The 22,694-nt window shown below is 51.7% G+C and overlaps 2 protein-coding genes across 3 annotated transcripts in view; both read right to left on the reverse strand.

Moving 5' to 3' along the window:
- Positions 1-22,694, reverse strand: part of MBIP (MAP3K12 binding inhibitory protein 1) — a 177,010-nt gene that overhangs the window by 111,329 nt on the left and 42,987 nt on the right. The window lies entirely within an intron of this gene.
- Positions 12,802-20,605, reverse strand: NKX2-1 (NK2 homeobox 1). Of its 2 annotated transcripts, none has more exons than XM_069858459.1 (3): positions 20,494-20,605; positions 15,702-16,078; positions 12,802-15,006 (listed from the first exon to the last, which is right to left on the reverse strand). In XM_069858459.1, the coding sequence occupies exons 2-3, from the start codon at positions 16,066-16,068 to the stop codon at positions 14,336-14,338; spliced, it is 1,038 nt and encodes a 345-aa protein (XP_069714560.1). In that variant the 5' UTR covers positions 16,069-16,078; positions 20,494-20,605; the 3' UTR covers positions 12,802-14,335. The 2 variants fall into 2 exon arrangements, with proteins under 2 accessions (XP_069714560.1, XP_069714559.1); XM_069858458.1 differs by having other exon boundaries at positions 20,519-20,599.

Consider the following 22,694-nt stretch of genomic DNA (forward strand, 5'->3'; position numbering starts at 1 on the left):
TGTCCAAGTGGCAATAACCCTAGTGAAAAAAAAAAAAAGCAGTAAAACTCATACTTTGGCTTCTTCTCTGGAAGACATATGTAACACAGAGAACTTTAGAGTCATATTAAACACAAAATCCCTGTGTTGTTCTGTGTGCAGCTTTATTGAGGATGTCTGGGACAGGCCCTCACTGCCTCCTGGAGCAATCAAATCTTCCACGTGTTTTTTGCAGAGCTTTGCACTTGTTAGCATTGCTCCATCTTGGTTCTTCATGGTTGCATTCCACTCTTAGAGCAGCTCCTCCCATTATCCTAATCTTGCATGAGATAATGAGAGAAAGAAATGCTTGCTTTTCCCAGCTTTTGTCTATCTAATAAGCATTTTTCATTACATGCGTGGGTTTACTAGTACGTCGAGAAAAGTATCAGCTCTACCTGCCAGCTTTACTCTCTGCTTTAATGCTTCTCTAGTCCTTAGTTCTGCCTAAGGAATAGTACTGTACATTTCCATTTCTTTTGTCAGAGTAGGACTTTTGCTGTATTAACTTTGCCTTTTGCTCAGCTGTATCTGCTTTCTGTGAACATTGCACATACACACAATCACAGTTGCTGCAGGGGAAAGAGGAGGGATATTGCCTTGCTCTTGGACTGGTACCCCCAGAAATCTTGTCGTTCCATCACTCATTCAGCCCTGTTGAAGCCTGATTTTGAACAGATTAAGTTGTGAACTGCGTTGCTTTCATCTGTTAAACAGCCTCTTAAGGCAAGAAGTTCTTGCTTAAGGCACTCTGTTCTTTCAGAGTGCAGGAAGAGAACATATTTGCTTGTATGACGCTACTTTTAACACAATTAGATTCTTAATTTAAAATCAGTTGATTTGGTCCATCGTACATTCTGCAGAGAATATCCTTGAGTTTCACTGTTTTATTTTCTTAGAGCCATGATTATTTGGTGAATGTATCTCCACATTGTGCTATGAAAAGTCTGAAGAGCACGTTATTTTACAGATCATAGACATATCATGTTAAACCTCAAGTTTTGTAAAAAAAATTGTCTGTGATTATGAATTGAAAAGAAAAGGAAAACTGTAAAATACTGCAAGTCTGAGGAAGGGGTGAAATTCTGAGGTTTAAAAATAATCCTGCAAGACTGCTGCAAGGTTGTTTTTTTCTGTAAGAAAGAAAAAAAAAAAAAGGAAAAGAAGGAAAGAGAGAAGTCTAGCTCGTATCCCCCTTACAGACCTAAACCAAAGTTTTTTACAGTGATAATGCTGGACTACTCCAGTACTCCCTGTAGAGAAGCTTTCAGGTCAAACGGATCAAGCCTAGCAGAGAAGTTGTGGAGCAGGAATCACACCGGAGCTGTTGATGTTCCACTTCAGTGCTCAATTCCGCACTCAGCATCAGGACAGGGACTGCTCAGAGGGTAACTTTTAACTCACTTTTAAAAACATGACTTTTTACTTCAGCAGTCACTGTCGAGCTGGAACGTTCTGAGTGGTGTAGACTGATGGGGCTAAAAGAAGCAGACTGCATTCTTATTTTTTACAGTTATTACTTACTAGAGTAGACTTCCAAAGGAAAAGAATGCCAAAAGAGCAGTGGGTTATTGGTATCACTGCCTGTGGGTTATTGTGGGTTGTGAGAGGTGATAAAGAGCTGCTTGCTGTCACCAAGGAAATGCAGGATAACTTTAGAAGGAGTAATATCATTGCACCTGACCGGGTCAAGGTTATAATGGTGTTTGTCGGGCATGTGCTGATGCTATTAAACATCTATTAGCATGGAAGAGCTTGATCCTATTCTGCTGAGAGCCGGAGGAGGTCTCGCATGGTAACTTCAGTGGGAACAGGATCTGGCCCAGACCATCTTAACATAGAATATCGACGGAAAATGTCTCACGGGGAGAAAAAACATTTCCCAATTTTTTTACAGAATGACCACGAATTTTAAAGCGTTTTGGAAAGTTTGGCGTTTGATTCACAGAGACTTCGTAAGGGCTTACTGAAAAGCCCTAATGACTGAGAGAGAGAGAGAAAGAAGAAGAAAAAAAAGAAACGAAAGGTTTCAGTTTAAAGAAAATGTGAGAGGATGGCACTTGAAAACCATAATTATGTGAATGTCAATAGCAAAAAGCATTCTTCTAAGGCTGACCACATGAAACCTGGGCACGAATAGAAACTTGTAGTCCGAGCGAGAAAAGAACCCCTTCGAGTGCATGTGTTTCGCCATTTTATACCTCAAATTCTACTGTATCTGACCACCGCAGACAGGTGGTGTGGTTAGGTGAGGTGTCCGGGGGTGGGCTGTCTGGGGAGCCGGGTTACCCCCGGGGCGCGCTGAAGCTACCCGGCGGTGCGAGCGCAGCCGGAGCCTTCGGGGCGGGAGAGGGCGGCTGGGGCTCCGTCGGGAACAAACTCAGCTCGGGAACGCCAGCAAGAGCCGCCGCAATCGCTTTAGTATCAACCAAGGCCATCTCCCCCCCACCCCTCCATCGCGATCTGCCCGGGGGGCGGCCCTGGGGCTCGTCCCGCCGGCTCCAGAGAGAAGGGGGTGCAGCCCGCATCTTCTCCGCATCGTAAGGAATTTCAGACTGTTTTTTCTTCCCTGCTGTTTCCTCTTCAGTTCCGCCCGCGGAACCCGACGAGTGCTTTGCACTCAAACCCGCCGGGCGATGGGGCGCTGAGGATAATGTTCAGGGTTCGAAAAAAAAAAAATCGCTAATGCCTCGAGAATATCGCTTTAAAACTGCTCCGAAATACTCCGCAGCTTTTTAATTGAAGTAAACAAAGTGCATCAAATCCTAACTCAAATATGATTGCACTGAGATTAGGCTCTAATTGCTTAAGGTTCAGGTGGAATCTGCAGGCTAAAGCCTATAAGAACAATCTGAATTTCACAATCATTCTGTCAAAAGCAAAGAGATGAGAGCCCACACGCTTCCTAACAAGTCATTTTTAACAGTTACAAGCTTCTTACAAAGACCACACAGGGAGTCTAAGAGATGCAAATCTAATCCCTGGTCATTCTGCAGGCCTTCAACAAAGATGTACTAAAGCCTAATAGAAAAGAAATCAGTTCTCTGTCACCAGTTCCTAGTAAAATCTATTAGAGAAAGTACGGATCTTGTATTTACAGCAGTTGCTTTTAAAGGTTAAGGACAAGTACATGTAAAAAGTATAATTTTTTTTGTATGTGAAATATTCAACAAAAATCTATTATCTGCTCTTTTTTTATTCCTAAAGATGCTTTGGTATTTAGTTTATATTCATTGAGCAAAAGAAGTATTCATCCCTTTGTTCTTTAAAATATTAGCAACAGAATTTTTTTCAATTGTTTGTCATTTGGAAGGGTGGCGTTTCGCTTATTTTTTTCTTTCCTCCCCCCAGGATCCTTCATTGAAAAACGCTTGCAGAGACCTCAGAACACCGATTGGTTTCTTGTCAAAATACCTCGAAATGTCTCCATCCCATCGGTAGTTTGACCAGTGTCCAGGAGTGAATATTTAAATAAAACGAATATCTAAATAAAGAGGAGTAAAAAGTCCAGCTGCTTATTCGCAAACGATACACAGAAACAGGCAGCCTTTCCCAGGATACTCTCCTCTCCTAAGTTTTGGTTTTAATGACATAATATATTTTTTCTTCTCTTTTTTCTTTTTTTTTTTTTTACTGCATACTGAATTGCCTCTGCCTCCCGACAAATCTCACCCTGATTTAGTAAGGCTCTCTATTGTATAGTTGAATAATTCGAATTCACACCAAAGGCATCACTTTTCTACACACGCAAACACACATCCACGCACACCTTAACATACACGCGTACATCAGGCTTTTGCAGAAGATCTGTGTTAACTCGAGGGATACACACACATTTGTAGCACCACTAATTTTTAGGTCACGCTTGTTCGTAAAACGTTCTCCTTTCGCCCAGGAAAGCTGTGGGTGCGCAGCCTGTACCCGGTAATGTAAGTAAATGAGGTCGCAGTTCTGCCGTCTCCCACTTGGAAGGCGACGATTGGGTTAAGTGGGAATCTTGCCTGCCTGACTGCTATGAGATCAAACCTTCATTTTCTCCCTTGAAAATAACTGATAATAAAATAAGCGGATCACTTGTTGATTGACTGCAAGTTTTCTTGGAGTGCAATGTACATCGGGGGGAGACAAAATGAGGCGGCGGTGGGCAAGTGTCCTTAAACGTCAAGGGAGAACAGAGGATGCTCCTGGGGGCGACATCACTGTTTCTGGTCTCTTATACCCCTATGGGTAAAAATTTGACCCCCCCACAACAGGCAGGTAATGTATCTCCCCGTTTCCAAATAAATAACCTGTTCTTTTGGAATTATGAAACAAGGAAACCAGACCGGAATCCTTTCCCTGTTCTGCTGGGAGCCCTGGGGTGTTTTTCCCAAGCGGTGAGAAATTAGGCACGACCCAGCGGGGTGCGCTAGAACAAACCTACGTGGCTTGAGGAGCGGAGAACAAGACGTGGGGTCAAAAACTTCTCCATTTTCTCCACGTAGCTTTCTGTGGGACAACCCGGGTGAATAAAACCATCGGATTCTGGGCTGGGAAACTTTTCCTAAGCGAACACTTGCCCTTTATTCCTCCCTTTCCGATCCCTCTTTCCCTCTGGAAAGCGTCCTGCCTCTCCTGTTACCACCACAAACTTGCTTAAGGTGAGTGGGATGCCGGTCCGGAGGGGCTCCCTGTCCCCGGGTGGACACGGGAGGGTCCTACGAGAGATCAGTGTCCACTTGTTTTTAGGAGCTACACACGGGGCAGAGCGGGTTTGTCACTGTGGTGCCCCGAGTCGGGGAGGAAACGCTTCAAAGCACCGAGCGCAGCCCTTGGGGCCCTCCTGCACCCGGCCCCTGGCCGGGACGTCTGGCCCAAGCCTTAATTAGGGCTCAGACCTAATTAGCTGGCGTGGAGTGGGGAGTGCGAGGTCCTTCCTTGGCGGCCTGGGGGGAGCAAGGTAGAAATCCCAGTGGAAACAAGTTTCCCGGCTTTTTCTTTCTTTCTGGCAGAGGAAAGAGAGACAGGGGAATGAGGAGGTGGAAAGGAGGAGGGTGGTTCCAGCCGCGGGGAGCGGAGAGGAGAGAGAGGGCTAGGGGAGCAAAAGGGACCCTCGGAGCCAGCGACTCGTCCCGACCGCGCCCTGGACGGGTCCCGGTGTGACCGGGGGCAGAGCCCCCCGAGAGGTGCCGGGGAGGGGGCTCTGCACCCACCCCTCTGTCACCCTCGTCGGTGCGCGTGCGTTTGCAATTCAGTAATGACAGTTTATACCTCTTACAAGGCTAATTCAGCCTTCTGCGGCACTGCCGTATTCATTCAAATATTTATTTATTTACACCCACCCACCCACCCACCCTCCACCTTCCCGAGAGCTGATTTGACCCTTTGAAGTGGAAGAGAATAAAATAATGTGGCGGAGGGTGGGAGCCGGGAAAAGCAGGGCTGCCGTGACTGGGACGGGCTACGGCGCTTAGCTGCAAGAAGCAAGTGTCTGCTTTCAAAATCCAAGCAGAAAACAGGGCGGAGGGCTGGGACCGGGGCTGGGACGCTGCCTGCAGCCCCAGGGCGCTGTCAGCGGCGCAGTCACATAAACAAGTAAATGAGGGAAAGCGGTAACGCCAATTAACGTGCTACGCGCGGTGTCGGGAGAGCCTTTATTTCGCTATTGATTACCCGCAGGTGAGCTCCGACTTCCCTGCCCGCTCGTCTCCTGCGGGATGATTACGATGGAGGACACACAGGCCTCCTGGCTTTCTCTCGGCTTCGGGCACTTGAGGAATAAGAGAAATGCTCTGGAGTAAGCGGAGGCGGAGAAGTGCAGTGCGTGCTCGGAGCAGGGATTGCCGCGGGGGGCGAGGCGAGAGGGGAGCTCTGCCCTCCCTGAGGCCAAATCGCTCCCCCAGCCTCTGCCGTCTGGCTTTTGTGCATCCTTCTCCCACTCAGGACAGGACGGGGGCCTCGGGGGACAGGACCGCGGGGAGCCCCGATCTGCTGCGGGGCCCGCGGGCGCTGGCTCCTCTTCAAACCCCGGTGCAACTGTCCTTCCTCCGGCCCTTACTTAAAAAAAAACAAGTTGCCGTTTCCTCTGGGATAATTTACCCGGTGTATTCTTGATTAAATGACTGTTAACCCTAAGAGACTGATAGGACAATCAACATGCTTTTCCAATCATCCTTCTTTTCTTGGTTGTTTTGGATTTCCCTCCCCCCCGCCCCAAAGGGGAGTCTCGCTATAGGTCAAAACTTCGCTTTCTAAAGCAATTAAGTAATACTTTCGAAGATAATATTAGATCAAAAATACATCGTGATTAAAGCATCGGTTAAAAGGTGTGTTACGAATGGAAAATATTTGGTGCTCGTTTATAGATTCTCTCACCTACCACCTACTCTGAATGCGTCCTGTATCTTCCAGCATGTCCGGCCCTCATGATTGCAAACAGGCCTGTTTTCAAATGGAAATAGGACTTCCAAACTGATTATGTGTATTGAATCGGAATCACTCGCTAGATCCTCTTGTTTAACATGTATTGAAAAAAAAAGCATGATGGTTGCACAGCTCTGAAACTGGCTCCTTCTCGTCTCGGGGAGGTCGATCTATTTTGCAACTTTTTGCCATTTGAGAATGTTTCAGCTCGATAATTACGCTGCCATTGTGGAAGGGCGATGCAGTGACACACAAACACCCCCTTCCCCCTGCGCGCACACACACACACACACACGCACACTCTCCCCAGCCCATACACCTCCAGCCACCACCACGGGGCTGACTCCGAGCGCAGCCCACGCTGTGCCCGGGTTTCCACGACACGAACACCCCCGCCCTCCCGACGACGGCGCGTCCCGGTGACCCCTCGTGACACCGGGCACGAAACACACCATCCACCAGCACCCTCCCGAGCCCCACAGCACGACGCGGTTCCCACGTCCGGGTTCTGCGTCTTGAGTCACTATTTAAAGGCGGCCGGTCTGTGTATGCGTGTGTGTCCATGGAAAGCCAGAGCCAGGGAGCAACAGCTATTGCTCGCACGCTAAAGAATGAGGACAACCTCCGTGCGAAGGTTCCGTCTATTGATATGTAATGAGAGCTTTAAACCCTGTCATATCTTCCAGAGAATAATCCATTCAAATTCGGAAGGGTAATTAAAAAGCGAGGAGAGAAAAGCGGGATCTGCACTAGGCAGCCCCCCGCGTCCAGGAGAGAGGAAAACGGGCGGTGGGAAGCGGGGTTGCCCCCCGCGCTCCCCGGGGGGAGCAGCCCCGGCCCCGCACGCCCGGCCCGGGCTCCCCGCCGTCCCGCCGCGGCTCGGGGCGAGCACGCCTAAACTTTTTCAGGTGCTTCCTCGGGGCTCGCTTTCCCGCCACCTAAACCAACCAAACGAAACTCGAGCTGGGAGGGGGCGGGGGTGCCTGGTCCTGCCCGCCCGGCGAAGCGCGGGGAGCCCCGGGGCCGCCGCCTCGACGGGCGCGGCGAGGGGAGCGGCGGCTCCCGCGAAAGTCGGCCGCACGGGTAAACCTAATGCAGGAGATGCCGGTGCCGAGACCTGTCCTCCGTCCTGCCCCGCACCTGCACCGTACCTTTGCGAAGGCGCTAATTCATCCGTCCGCATCCCGTCCTCGGGTCTTTTTTGAGTAACCGTGGAGGGGCCACGCGCTCCCTGCCATCACCCCGCTAGGCAGGCGTGTTGTGTGCTGCGGTGACGGGGCAGCACCGGGTCCCCGAGCCCCGTGCCACTCGCCCCAGCTATGGCAAAGTGCCACACGCAGTCAACATCTTGTCAGGACGTTTGGGAGCAGCGTTTGGACGAAAGTCAAAGGGGTTCCCCGCCCGCCGTTCGCAGCCCTCCCGCCCGGGCATCGCCCCGGGTGCCGGGGACGAGAGGCGGTGGGTGCGCGCAGCTGGATCTGCCCCGGAGCACCCGCAACCCGGGGGGCCGCCTCGGCCGGCACCTAAGAAATAAAGAGGCTGACAGGCGCTGCCCTCGGTCGCCCGTGGCCCGCGGGCGCGGAGGCTCGCTGGGCTGCTCCCGCGGGAGAGCCCGTCCTCCGCCTGCCAGAGCCCCGCGGCCGCGGCCCCGACGACGGGAGCGGCGGGGGCGGAGGGCAGCGCAGGGTCCCCGACACCGCTCGCAGGGAGCTCTGCGGGGCCGCGCTGCGGGACCGGCTCCCGCCGCCGTCCCCGCTGCCGCCGCGCTCCCGTCCCGCCGGAGCGGGAGGGTTTCCTCGGGGTGATAGAAAGAGTGAGCGGAGGCACAGGCCGGCGGGCAACGCTTCTTTCAAAGTAAGAGTTTTCCCATTCCTGCTCTCACAGCTACTGCCGAGCACATCAGTTCCTACATACGCTGTCAGGCGCACACATCTATAGGTACAATTCCTAGATAGACGCACTTATATGAGCTACGCGCTCCGCATCCGTCTTCCACTAGCTTTTTTCCCTCTGCGCTGAGCTAATGAAGAGAAAGGGGCAGGGGACGCGGAGCTTTGTGCTCTCCATTTCGCAGCAGCCACCGTGGTTTCTGAAGTAACGGGCAGGTTAAGAGCAAAAACTCAGAACAAGATGCTCAAGAAAAAAAAAGAAAAGAAGTACTATTTTTAAGAGCTCCTCTGAGAAAACCGGCAACAAAACTTTAAGGAACAAAAGCACCGAGAGAAACTCCAAACGAACCGTGTCCTAGTGTCACATTATTAGGTCAGTAACACACTGACATGAACTCGGCCACTTCAGCAACACCTTTGATATGAAGCAAAAAAGTCTGTTCCCTCCAAGATCCCAGGTGTGTGTAAGTTTGTCGCCTTCTATCACGTTATTACTTGCCCAAATTTACTTGATCGAGGAGAAAAACTCCGGTGAAATCCACCGAAGCAGATAGAAGTGATGATCTCATACCTTGCTTAGTTTTCTAAGCACCGCAACTATACTTCTATTTAAAAAAAAAAAAAAAACAAACTAAAAAAACCAACCAAACAGCGCCAAACAAACACACACATCCAAAAGAATCCTCAACTCCATGTGTACATGTGCTTTATTATTTTTCTGTACACTTTAAATATTGAGGATGCTCTATTCAGAATGATATGGGTAGTTCTTACAGAATGAATGCAGTAAGTTTTATACTTTCACTAAATTCAGCTATGTATATTCGCTTGCTAAAGAAACACAACCTGCAAACTAATTTAAAATTGCTCGGGAAGTCCCACTGTGTTTGCAAAATAGATATATAACTCAGAAAATAGCAACCATCTTATTCAGATTTGGGTTTTAATGTGATATATGGAACTAGCCAGTAAAAAAAACAGACCTAAATATTGTTAGTCACTTAGTAAATATTTCTAGAATATGCTTTTTTTTCCTCCTCAAATTCTGTACACCAGCTGAGGACAGCAGATTCATAATATCTCTCTTAGGTAATGCGTTATACAGTTTATAAAAGTCTTTGCTTCTTAATGTCTGTGTCATTGTAAAAAAAAAAAAATAACCGATTTCCTTCTTCCTCCTCCCCCTAACAAAAATCTTTATATCAAGATTAAATATCCTAGTTAACGTTTTCAACTCTAGGTTTCCCAAGAATTTTTCTTCAATAATAAATTGTTTTCGGCATCAAAACGAATTTCAGATTCTTTTTGCATCAATACATGTTATTCACCATCTTATTTATATAGCTGACCAGAAGCCTTCGAGAGAAAGACATAGGATATAGAAAACTTTGACCTTACCTGCTCCCTAATGTGCTTGCAGCCAGGGGAAAACAAAAAAAATTTTAAAAGTCATTTCATATTATTCACCACTTTGCCATCTCCCTACCTCATAGGAACAGTCGTACTGGGTCAGATCTCTGGACACATTTGATACATATAGACAGTATTACCATTTACTTAGGGTTTGGAGGGTGTCCCCCCCTACCCCCCCCCGCGAAGGGGATCATGAGAGGAACAACGGGTCAGGCAGAAAAAAAAAATATTTCTCAGCTTTGCTCCCGACACGGCCATGAAAGGACTGAAATTCTTCAGAAGTCACTCAGTCTTTACCTCTAGGTCCCTTTTGTACAAGCAGCCGTCACGACAAGTTGGACCGGGGCTGCCTTCCCAGCGAGGCCTCTCTACCTGCGGTCCTCCACAAAACTCCTAAAATACTTCTCCCCCCGCCGTGGCAACTTCTCTCGGAGTCATCTCAGAGCTGTCTCAGATTACACAGTTTGGGACCTGCACTCTGAGCACTGTCTCAGGGCCCTGCGCTGCCATTTGCACCGAGATGCAGGCAATATACTTTTAGATCAGCTCCCCATCGTTTTTTTCTCCCACGGTAGGTACGGAAACAACCCCTCGCTGCTCGGTTCTCCCGCTGCCGGGGGAGCAGCAGCGCTCGGTGCAGGCCCCGGCACTGCTGCCTCCTCCAGCCTCTCCTCCCGAGCATCCCTGTTGCTAACAAGCTGCTGTGAAACAAGCAACAACAACAAAAAAACACAACCCACCCTACAACCTGTTTTGACATCGAACAGCAAATATGAAGAAGCTTTTTGCCATCGTTGCTGTTGTCGTGGCGGTGGTAGTGGTGGTGGTGGTTATGGGTTTTTTTTTTGTTGGGTTGTGTGGGGTTTTTTTTGTTGGTTTTTTTTTTTTTTCCACAGCCTGCTGTGCCACTACACGCACACTTCATGGCACTCAAGCGTGAACTCCTATTTACAGCAGGAAAAAATGCCCTGCGCGATTCTCCTGCATTTACAGGCTGTGCCAGGGAGTGTGGGAGTGTGAGGGAATAGCCATTCTTCACTAGATCCCTTGATCTCTCAAAATACAGGGTGCCCACCGTCGGACGTCGATAACGGAGCTGTTATATTGGGAAACGTGCACTTCTTCCATAATTTCAGATTTGAATAGTGCTGCCCCCCGCCCCCGCCATCCCATTACCCAAGTTCTGCATTGATTACCGGGAGACTGAAAATCAGTGTATTGGAAGAAGTAGGCATTTAGAAGGTGGCACATATTTTAATTTAGAAAAGCTATACAGTGACTAAGTTCTCGTGAGTGTTCTCGTGGGAGACTGGAGATTAAAATGTATTTACACCCCCCCCTCCAATATCTTCATCCCCGTCAAGGCATAACAAATACATTTATGATAAAAGGCAATAACACAATGTCATAAAAAACTCTATAAAATTGTTAAAGAGCAGTTTGTTTGCATTTCTCCTGATTGATATGTAAATACAGTTTGAACTGTGTTTGCTCGGTCTCTAGTGCTTAATAAAGAGATGAATTCACCTTTCTGTGGAACAAGTAAACAGACTTTAAACTAAGCCGACATCAGACAAAGTGGAAACGAGTTTATTTAATCGAAACTAGATCTAGTTTAAGAAAGATAAGTCAGTGTACATAATAATCCATTACAGTAATTACACCCACCACCAAATATGTGTTTATGAGGTTGTCGAGACACAACAAAATTCATTTATTTCCCCCGAAGTCTATAATGAAAAGTCACTGGCTGGATCTCTATCGAACATGCTAACTCCAATATTGGGACGGGGCGGGGGGACAATATTTCTCGACTGTATTGATGCCTTTCGGTGTTCCCCACTTGTGAACGTTCCTCTGTTTGAAAGGCTGCAGGCATTAATTACATTTGAAGGGGAAATGTCGACTTAACCACAGCATTTTCCCCTTCGGTCTTGTATATTAATTCTGGGAGAAACTAAGCCTATTTTTAAAAATCCTTAGAGTTAACCCTGCTCTCGCTCCCTTCGCGGGAATTGGTAGCGCTGTGCCACGGACCAGGAATTTCCAACACTTTCTTCTTTTATCAGAAATAACAACACTAAGCTCCAGACCCCCCGTCCCCACCCCCCACAGCCCGCCATGCTTAACATAATGTTATAGCTCTGAAATGAATATTTTCCGTAAAAAAAAAAAAAGAAATATATATTCTTTGGGTTACTTGAGAATGTCACTGTGTAAAGCAGGACATAATATAAAGAATGAAAGGTCTCGAAATTCCTGTTGACACACGTGATGTTCTCTAGTTAGGAATAAAAGGAGGGGGGTGGCAGAAAGAATCCGATAATCTTTTTTTTCTTCCTCTATCTCTTTCTGTCTATTTCCCTTATTCTCCATCCAAACTAGCACTTGGTGCCCGAGTAACACCGACTATCTTGTATAAATAAAAGACTGGAGCTTTCAAAAGCTGCTACTTAAACTGGAGATTGGGTTGTTTCCATCCCGGGCAAGCTGCTTGCTTTCTCTTCAAAAATATCAGCATTTCATTATACCTCTGTGGTTCAGAGGTCTTTCAATGACTACGATTCGCTTCCGTGGTTTAACCGAGGGGATTTGGAGAAAAAGAAAACCCGAAACCAAGCAGCAGATGCGAAAGAAAACACACCACGAGGTGTTTTAGGACGGGGGGCTTCTTATTTTATTAACACTCACAATAGGGACATTTGGGACCCGAGAAACAGCGAATTACGTGTATTTCGGGCTTGTCCGATACGATCTGCTTAACTTGATACGCTTTATATATTTACAAGAAAGTTAATATCTAATTGTCTTGAATTACCCATATTTGCCTTCCCTCGAAGCGCCCCTCGGTGTCTCAGCCAGGCGCGCTCCCGCGCATCCGCGCGCACCCGTGCGCACACACCCGCGGGCTCGCACACGCACTTTCCCCTCGTTAGAAGCTTCCCAAATCGCTACAGAAGAAAACCAAAAAAAAAACAACCTCCAATCCCGTTAAACTGAGCTGTAACCTGCAGCCCGACCTCTCGCCTGGGCGGGGGGGGACGTGAGCAGGAGAAACTGCGCGGTCGTGTGAGCGCGGATGAGCTTGCAGAGGTGGGGACGTGCACAAAATTAAATACAGCCTGATAAAGAAAGTTAATTCAAACTACATGTCGTACACAATAAACTATCTTTTAATTTCGGTTATAAATAAGGTGACTGTACTTCCCTTAAAATACAAGTACAGAGTAAACCTTGGTAGAAATTAATTTTTTTACAAGGTATTAGAACTGGACACATTTTAAATCGACCGTGTCTTCTATAATGTCAGCAGAGTCTTTGTTATTTTGGTTCTAGTGACGTTGGACTTTTACCTTCTTTCTCCTCCAAGCTTTCGGCATTTGCGTGTCTACACCCGGAATACTTTGCTTTCTCTAGCAAAAAGTCTCTAAGGTACCCCCCGCCCCCCAATAATCGGGCTAGTGAATTTCGACTCGATCCCTTCGTTCTCGAGTTTGTGAATCTCACGCGTTTGCTTGTCACTTCTGCACTCTGACTGATCCCATATCCCGTTAACTCCCTTGCGCAGTTCCCCTTTGAGAACAGGGTCCGGGTCCTGGGAGAGGCAGGGGCTTTTCAGGGTTTGGCAGCATCCCGGGTTGTTTTTCCATCAAGGGAAAAAAAAAAAAAAAAAAGGAAAAAAAAAAGAGATGCAGGGAAGGGAGGGGCAACCAAAGTGAAATAAAAAAAAAAAGAATATCCGTAATGTGTATAATTTATTAGAAGCTTCTTAAGAACTATATTTAAGCCAAATATCTACATAAGTTACAACAGAAAAAGGCGGCGTGCGCAAATAACAAACTGCCAGAGGATTTACGACGGGGCGATCAGTGTCCATAAAAAAGGTGGGGGTTGGTTTGGTTGATTGTATTTTTTTTTCTTTTTCTTTTTACAACAAAATATACAGGCTACTAGAAACTATGGGTTTAGTCCAACTTTTGACAGCATTATACAGCTACAGGTTCACATCAAACGTAAGGAGGAAAATAAAAGCCAAGCCTTTGATGACTCCACGTCTCCGTCCGCTGGCCCTGGCGGCGGGCTGGGAGAGGAGACCCGGGGAGGGGGAAGCTGCTTCTTGTGTTTGGGTGACGCGAATGCGTTTTCTTGGGGAAAACCATCCCATCCCCCAAAATCTCTATATTTACATGCAAGTCCTAGACGCTGGCAAAGTGTATATCTGAAATCCAAGCCTTCGGACCACGTCTAATGATGGTCCCCTTTCTGCAGACTGTTCCGTAGTTATTAGTCAGAATGTTTTTAACACCCCATACAACAACCTTGGGGAAAAAAAAAAAGAAAGACAAAAGAAAGACCCAAAACTATCAAGAGTTAAAAAAAAAACCAACCCAAAACCAAACAAAAAAGTCTGTCTCTCTCTTTTAGAGGTCCTCAGAAAATCACTCAGTAAAACGGGGAAGAAAAGAGAAAAAAAAAAAAAGAAAAGAAAAGAAAAGAAAAACACCCAGTAGTTTGGACAGGACAGAGGTTTGTGTGACTGGGAAAATCTGCTCTCTTTTTTCTTTCTTTTTTTTTCTTTTTTTTTTTCTTTTCTTTTGCTTTGTTTAATCCTTTCACCAGGTCCTACCGTATAGCAAGGTGGAGCAAGACATGGCAGTGCCATAGTCAGAAGTAGAAGAGTTTAGGTGAGACAAACTGGAGACTTGGCTCTGCAGAGAGGAAGGGCTGGTCGAGTGCTGTCCCATGTCTGGAGACTGCCCCGCACTGTTTGTCTGGTGGCTCTGATGCTGTCCGAGGCTGCTGCCATTGGTAGCCACCGCGATCGTCGTGGCTGCCTGCTGCTGATGGCTCTGGATGGCTGCCGTGGGTGTGTTGGAGCCTGCTTGGCAGGGCTTCCCATCCTTTACAAGCACTGGCACCGCCACCCTTCTGGGAGACTGCTGCTGCTGGCAAGAGCCGTTCTCCTGTTGCATCTGCTGCTGCGCAGCCTTGTCTTTGGCTTGGCGTTTCATCTTGTAGCGGTGGTTCTGGAACCAGATTTTGACCTGAGTCGGGGTGAGGTGTATCATGCTGGCTAAATGTTCCCTCTCCGGGGCGGAGAGGTATTTCTGCTGCTTGAAACGTCTCTCCAGCTCGTAAACCTGGGCCTGGGAGAAAAGGACCCTCCGTTTCCTCCGCGGCGTGCTCTGGAGCGGGGCCATGCTCTTGCTCACGTCTCCCAGGGAGCCGAGGCTGCCCATGCCGCCCATGTTCATGCCCGAGGACGGCGCCATGAAGCGGGAGACTGCAAGGGAGAAGGCGGCACGGGTTAGGCGGCTCGGCCCGAGCGGGGCCCCGCGCTCCCGCGCCTCCCGGCAGCCCCGCCGGGGCCTCGGGGCGCCCCCGCTCCCCGACAACGAGCGGCGGGCACCGGGGTCCCCCCGCCCTTCTCGCTCGGCCCCGGTGAATAAAGGCGACCGCTCTCCCTTGCCCGGGCAGCGGGACCCGAGCGGGCACCCGATGTGACGGCGCGGCGGGAGCGGCCGGGAACGGGGGCTTCGCCGGCGCCGGCCGGGGCGGACTCACCCGCTTCGCCCCCGCGCCTCCCGGGACGCGGCTCCCGCGGCTCCCGCTTCCCTCTCTCCCGCCCGGCGCCGGGCGCAGCGGGAGCGGGCGGGCACGCCGGCTCCCTCCCGGGACCCCGGGCCGCGCCGCTCCCGTCTCGCTGGACGGCGACCCCGGGGCTCCCGCTCCCCGCCGCCGCGGGGCTCCCCGCCGCCTCGCCCCGAAAAGCAGCCCCGGGAGACCGCCGCGAAACCGGCCGGGGGAGGAGGGACCGGGCGCGATCCGCGGGCGGGAGGAGGAATTGTGGGGGCGGACGGGGGTGTCGGCCGGGATCCGGACCCGCTCCTGCCCTGGCCGGAGCCCCCTTCGCCCGCGGTGCCGAGGGGCAGGCGCGCGGCCACCCCCCGCCGGTCCCCCAGCCCCGGGCTGACTTACTTGAGGAGAAGCGGGGGTCCGGGTTGGTGCCGTACCAGCCTGTGGCCGAAGCGCCGTTCCGCATGGTGTCCTGGTAAGGCGGGAGCTCGCTCATGTTGCCCAGGTTCCCGTTGCAGTAGCCCCCCATCGCGGCATGGGAGAGCTGGGGGACCCCTGCCGCTGTCATATGGTAGGCGGCAGTCACCGCTCCGTTGTGGCCCATGGGGTGCTGCTGCATGGCCGGCTGCGAAACCTGAGACTGTCTGTAGGCTGACAGGGGAGCCCCCAAGTTACTGCCCTCCATGCCCACTTTCTTGTAGCTTTCCTCCAAAGGACTCAAGATGTCAGACACTGAGAAAGGAGTCGTATGCTTTGGGCTCATCGACATGATTCGGCGGCTGGGGGAAAAAAAAAAAAAAAAGGAAGGGGAGGCAAATCTTTTTTTTTTTTTTTTCCTTGCCAAATATTCTGGTGTTGCCTTAACGCCGATCTTGTTGGATGTACACGTAACCGAGTGGACGAAGTCCGCCTTAATTGGATTGAGTGGAGGCTCAGGGCTGCCTTTCGTTTGTTTTAGCCAGACGCCAGGTTTTAGGCTGCCACCAGAGGCGGGGCATAGGCACTAAAGCAACAAGACAATAGAAGCCTACATCTTGCCCAAGATAATTAGCTTACATGCTGATGACAAGGTAAACACCTTTAAGTTTTACTTGTCAGGATTTTTTTTCTTCTTTTTTTTTTTTTTTTTTGTTTTAAAAAGAGAGAGAAAGAGAGAGAGGGAGGAGGGGAAAGAGAGACCCCATCAGAACAACTCATTCTGTTTTTCTCGGGGGTGGCAATATCATGGACGGGAAATGGAAGGCAAGGCGAAGACACCCCCATTTGTCTGGGTGAAAGGATTCAAACCCAGCTCCCGGGTGGCAAGGCTGTCAGCCCGGCTTTTGTGAGAGCTGGGGAGACGGGGCTGAACGCCGGTGAGCAAAAGGACAGAGTCCTCTCCTCACCAAGTTTGGTCTGGAGGGAGCCCCGGGAGGGCAGATCTCCGCAGGGCTGACGTTCCACTCTGGGCCACCGCTCCCAGCGCTCCGCACTCCCCGCACCGGCTTCTCAGGTACCCTGGCCGGCTGGTGGCTGAGCAGCACTTGGGATTTAGCATCTCGGGAACCTTCTCTATGTCTGCTAAGCCCCCCAGTGCGAGACCCCTAGTGCGAGGATCGTTTGTCTCCCTAAATCCATAAATTGCATCCACCTAGGCTTTTTTTCTTTTTTTTTTTAAGAAACAAACAACCAAACAAAAAATCCTAGCAAACCCAGCAAACCCCAGGGAGAGGTGAAAGATGTAAGTCTGCGAAAACTAGCAATAATTTAATTGCCTGCGGCAGAGACTGAAAATAGTGCAAAATGTTCCTTGTTACTCTCAAAAGCAAGGACTGTTACAGGCTCTCATGGTCCCTCTGAACCTGAAGCTGCTTTCTAAGGTTATTTATACAGTACGGGAGTTGGAAGGAGAAGACCTCTCAGGTCATCTGCTACATCACCTTGCCAATGAATTCCTTGCAGTTTTGAATAAACTGCAATTTCTGGCACTTTGGGATCTCGTCTCGGATCCGGTGTCAAAACAAAAGCGAGCCCGTTCACAGCCACATACACGTACGAACAGCCAGCAGCTGATGTCGCTCGGGTGTTTGAAGAAATCTTCCAAGTTGTCCAGTGTCTCCAAAGCTTACATTTCGGGGTGTTCCCCAGCGGAGGAGGGAAACCTCCCGAGTGTTTCACACCCCGGCCTACGGCCCTGGCAAACCCAATTTAAGGCAGCGATTACCCGAATATTAAGAACGTTACAGCAAAGGTACAGTTAACCCAGTGACTTTGAAGTGTCAAGTAACTATTCAGTAATTGCACTTGTAAATATGTTTGTGCTCGGTTGGTTCGTGCTTAAAAATGCAAAAGTGCACTTGCTACCCGGGAATAACAAAATATCTTTGTCTAAAGTGGCAGAATAAATAGCCAGTCGCTTTGTGACTGTGCTTGATATTAGTACATAAGGATCGTTTTGCTTCAATTGGGAGGCTCTCATTCACTAGGCAAGAAACCGTTTAGGAGAAAGTAGGTTCCCGTATGAGAGTTAACATCCTTCAAGTGTAAGCCTTAGCCTTGATTACACTTTAGAGCTCTGCAAGAGGTGAGCCTTTCCACACAAATATAATCGGGGGAACTTTCCTTCAATCAGGCCTCCAGCTTTCCTACATCACCTCAGCTGCCTCTTTCGGCACCAGCTTCCTCAAGGCTGAATATTCCGAAGCGGGCTTGTTGTGAGTCTGCTGGGTAACCAAAGGCAGGGGAGAGCGAATTTGGGCTAGGAAGGCGGCTGCTTTTGCTTCTTTTCTTTATTCTTTTCTTTCCAGATCTTTAGATCTTGTTTTTCCAGATCCCTGGAATATATCTTACCCCGCTTCCCCCGCCCCCCCTCCAACCCCCTGCCCTTCTGCGCGGGTTGTTCAATGTGATCTTTGGTTTTACTCCTACAGAGAGAGACACTCGGCCTTGCCTTGGCGGTCTGTCATCTGTTGGTCGTTGTTCCCCCTCCTCCAATATTTCTCAGGCACATCAGCTCCGTGCCTGTTTTATTAGCCTTTAAAAAGAGGGTGTGGATGGAGATTAAAAAAAGAAAAAAAAAAACCCAACAACTTTAAAACCACAAGATCCACCAAAATGATGCTGCGATCGTCTCAAATCAGAGAGGAACGACAGCGACTGACCGCGCGGTCTGTGTGGCAGGACCAGCGACTCGGTTTCTCTCCGGGGACTGCGATGCGGGGCAGCCGGGGGGCCGGGGCCGCCGGGGAGCGGAGGGGGAAGGGGCGCCCCCCTCTTCGCCGTCCCGGGGGCGCCGCCGGAACGACCCCTTCCACAGCCGGGAGAGTTCATCCCCCGGCTTAGGTCGCTTCCAAAAACTTCCTCAATTAGATTAACCCGAGGGAGTCCAACCTTGACTCTGCGAGGGGTCTTCGAAGTTAAGGCGAGAGGTCTTAATTCCCGCTCTGCAGGGGAGCAGCCTGAAACTCTCTCTGTAGGTCTGACCGCTGATTTAGAACTACACCGACGCGCATATAGGCGCAGCTACCCGCGCAAGGTCCCGGTAGCACTTTTTAGACCCGCTACGTCGACCTAATGAAAAGGAAGTAGGTCAGTCTCTGCTCCTCCTTTCCCGCCCCAAATGAACTACAACGGGGCGACTCAAACCGCGGACAAGTGGCGAGAAAACTTCGCTGCTACCCTGACCCGTCCGCTCACCCTTCACTTCCAAGCCCTCCACCCAAGATTCGCTGCCAGAGCTGTCCCCCCGCAGCCCGGGGGGAGCTGCCGCCCCGCGGGGTCCTGCCTGGGCTGCCTCTGGGGATGTGTCCGTTTACCTGGTGATGCTGCTTAGTAAAACGCTCGAGTTAAAAAGAAATGCTAAGGAGGAGAGCAGGGAAGATGAGATGCGTTTTGCCTGGTGGAAGCATTTTCATGAGAAAGGCACGGTCTTCACCCAGTGTTTGCAGAATGCGGCTACACGGACGTCCCTTCAATAGCTTCTGACCCCACACAATCCGTTTGATAACACTCGAGAGGTGGAAGAATGGGAGACTTTGTCAATCAAATGGTGCCAATTCCAATGGAAACGGTGCCACCAAGACCGCAGTGCGTTTCCTCATCAACTGGATTGCCGGGGCTGGGAACTCAAGGATCAGCTTTTGAAAGTGCGCACAGGGCTCTCCAAAGACAACAATGTCTTTTTCATGCGAGCTGCTGTGCCTCCCCAAGGGGAATCAAATGTGGTCCGCCGGCCCGAGACGCCGAAGGGCAACAGCTCCGCCTTGGCACCCGTTTCACAGGGCCGGGAGCCGGGCAGGGGCAGGGGGGCATTTCTGCCTGGTCCGGCGCCTGACTCGCTCCTTGCCCTTAATTGATTTTCGCCTCCCTTAGGCACTTTCGGCTCCTGAGGTGTCCCCACGCGGTTCCTCCGCACGCGGAGCCCGTGCAGGAGCGCGGCCCCGATTTAGCGCAGCGCTTAAGCATGTGCTTAGGTGTGAACGGCCGGCTGGGCTGGCTGGAACCCTCGGGGCACCTGAGCTTGGAGGGGAAATGGGGAAGAGTCCCACGCAACCCTCAGGCAAATTCCTTCTCAGCCAGAGAGACACTTTCTAGGCTTAAATTTTCGATACGGGGACATAAGGCTCTCGCTGCCCCGCCGTGGGGCGGCTCCCGGGTGTGTGAGCGCCCCGACACCGGCACACGGAGCCCCCGCGGCCCGCAGCCCGGCCCGCAAAGCCCAGCAGCCTGCCCTGCTGCGGGGCAGCCGTCAAACGGAGCCTGAGTTAAAGGGAGCCTGAGTATAAGGGATCCAGGGCAGAGCTGGGACGAGTTCCATCACAAGCCCAGCACACCCACGGAGAGGTTTAAGTGACCCTCCCAAAGCCTGGAAAAAGGAAAGACCGTCCGAACTGCTGAGGCAGCTTGCAGCAGCTCTTCCTCGCTCGACTCTGCGCATGTCGCTGTATGACACCCCCTGTCCTCCTAGCCCCACCAAAATGGCTCAGCACACCGTGCCCAGAGCCCACGCCGGGGAGGACGGAGCGAGGGTTTCTGCGGTGACCGAGTAGGGCGGATTCGTGGAGGGGAAACTCTCGCTGTGCCTCACGGTGACCATTCCCAGCCGTGGGAAAGCTCCCCTGCCCTGGTTACCTCGTTCGGGTAGGAGAAATCCCGCAATACATCGGTCGAAATCTCTTCCCCTGGCGTGGGAATGTAAGAAAATAAGTGAAACTACCAAAGGCTAAAGCGAAAATCCTCACCCCTCCGCAGCACACGCACAGCTGCTCCTCCAACTGTTCAGGGCGTGGAGCATCTCGCATCTGGGGGTTCTTGGGGGCCCCTTCGCCACCAGCCCTCGGCGGCCCCACTCGAAAGGCTCAGTGCGAGGGCAGCGCTGCCTCCTTGCAGCTCTTTTCCCTCCTTGCCCAATTCTTGGCGGACGGCTGAGACCTCCTGCCCTAATCTGGCGGCAGCCTCCCCCTCCGCCCCGTCCTTTCCTGTGCCGGGGCCGTTCCCGGCCGAGAACTCCAGGGTGGGGACAGGTACGAGGTGCCAGGGCAGGGCTCCCGCAGCCGCCGCGCCAGGGCGGGGGTGGCGGGGCCCCGGGGCTCGCCTCGACCCGACGGCCACACCGCGCCCCTCCGCGGCTGCCCCGCGAGGGGACCCGCTGGAAAAAGCTGTTACAAGGCACGGATGCCCCAGCAGCCTGGTAGCAGCATCGCTCGAGCAGATGTACGAGCGGTCGTTATTAGTTTTATGTGTCATTATGATCTATTAGCAATTAATATAATGTCTTCTTCCCTAATGTCAGTAATGTGAGAGTAACCTGTCACCGCCTCGACACTGTCAGCACACACATACAAGACTCATCGTCGCCCTGAAGCATCTTTGATACACCCAGACCACAGGTGATTTCTGCGGAGGATTTTTGGAATTTGGTCATTGAGACGATTTGTAAAAAGTTGTTCTACAATGATAGTTAAAAACATACGCATTTATTACATAGATATAAACACGTAAATACTTTTTATCTGTTTATACCTACAAACGGAATCCTGCCGGGAACTGCTATCAGTGCTTAAATACAGTTATCAGTATATTACGTTAGATAGCTCAGGAGTTCGGTGCTATTGTGTGTGTACCCAGACGCACCTATACACACACACACGTGTGGGGTTACTGCGTGTCCCCGGCAGTGGCTAAGCGTGAGTACATATTTACGCGCACATTCACAGCCCTCAACCCTGTCGTCTCTAAGTGTTTCAAAAAGGAACTCGGTATTTAAGTGCTTCTCCTCGCCGCCCCCCCGCTTCCCCGCGGTGCCAGCCCCGCGGCCGCGCCGGCGCCGGGGGCTCTGGGGTCCCGCCGGGCCGGGCGCGGAGCCGCGCGGGTGCCCGCGGGTGCCGAGCGGAGCGACGGGCGCCAGGGCTGGATTTACCGCAGCCCGTTCTGGCGGCCGGTTCCGGCCGGCGGGGAGCGGGGCGCGTTGCCCGCTGCTCCCGGGTTTGGTCTCGAAGCCCCTCGTCGCCCCCGGGCCGCCCCGGCGAGCGGCCGGGGGCGCTGCGACCCGCCCCAGGCGCGCTGCGGGGCGGAGGCTCCGCGCCCTCCCGCGCCCTCGGGGCCGGGCCCGGGGCGCTCCCCCACGGCCGCCGGGAGTACGTGCGACCTTTCCCCCTCGACCTTTCCCTGGGGGTAACCAAAGCTCCCTTTTATTTTCAATGTCACTTCGGAGTTTGCCTTTTGTTCCCCGCTACCTCTCGCTTCCAGGGATACGGGCGGCTCCCCGCTGGCTCGGGGAGGGGCGAGCGGTTGCAAAGATGTCTCATTTAAAAACGACAATGGAGCCCTTTCGACCAGCCCGGGTGGTGCCCGAGCTTTATTTTCGGGCTAGGGGGAAGGGAATTGTTTGCTTTGCTTTTGTTTTCGCAGCAAAACTCGTGGGCGAGTTACCGGAGGGCTGCGAGGAGCCCCGGCCCTACCTCCTCGCCCCGAGGTACCGCGCAAGCCCACCCGGCCGGCCGGGCCTGGGAACCCGCGCAAGCTGCGCGGCTCCGGCCGCATCCGTCCGCGGCCGACTTAGGAGCGGCCGAGCGCTCCGCTCATCGCCCCTAAATCCTCCTCTGCCTCCGCGCCGCCCCCCACCCTGCGGCTTCGTTTCCCCGGGGGGGCAAAGAAGCTGCCGGCTGCCCCGCTGTGCCTGGGTTTTTGTTTTGCGTCGGTGGGACGCGCCCCTGGGCAGGAGCCGGCCCCCAGCAGCTCCCCAGGCCGCCGCGGGGAGCGCAGCGCCCGCCCGGCCCGAGCGCAGGGGCCGCCCCCGCCCCGCCGGCCGAGCGCGGCCGCGGAGATTTCCCCCCAACCACGGCAAAAAAAACCAAATAAATGAGGTAACGGAGTGGGCGTTCGCTCGGTCGTGCCAGGAAACCGGTGCGATGATGT

This window comes from Phaenicophaeus curvirostris, chromosome 5, assembly GCF_032191515.1.
Source record: "Phaenicophaeus curvirostris isolate KB17595 chromosome 5, BPBGC_Pcur_1.0, whole genome shotgun sequence".
Taxonomy (NCBI): Eukaryota; Metazoa; Chordata; class Aves; order Cuculiformes; family Cuculidae; genus Phaenicophaeus; species Phaenicophaeus curvirostris.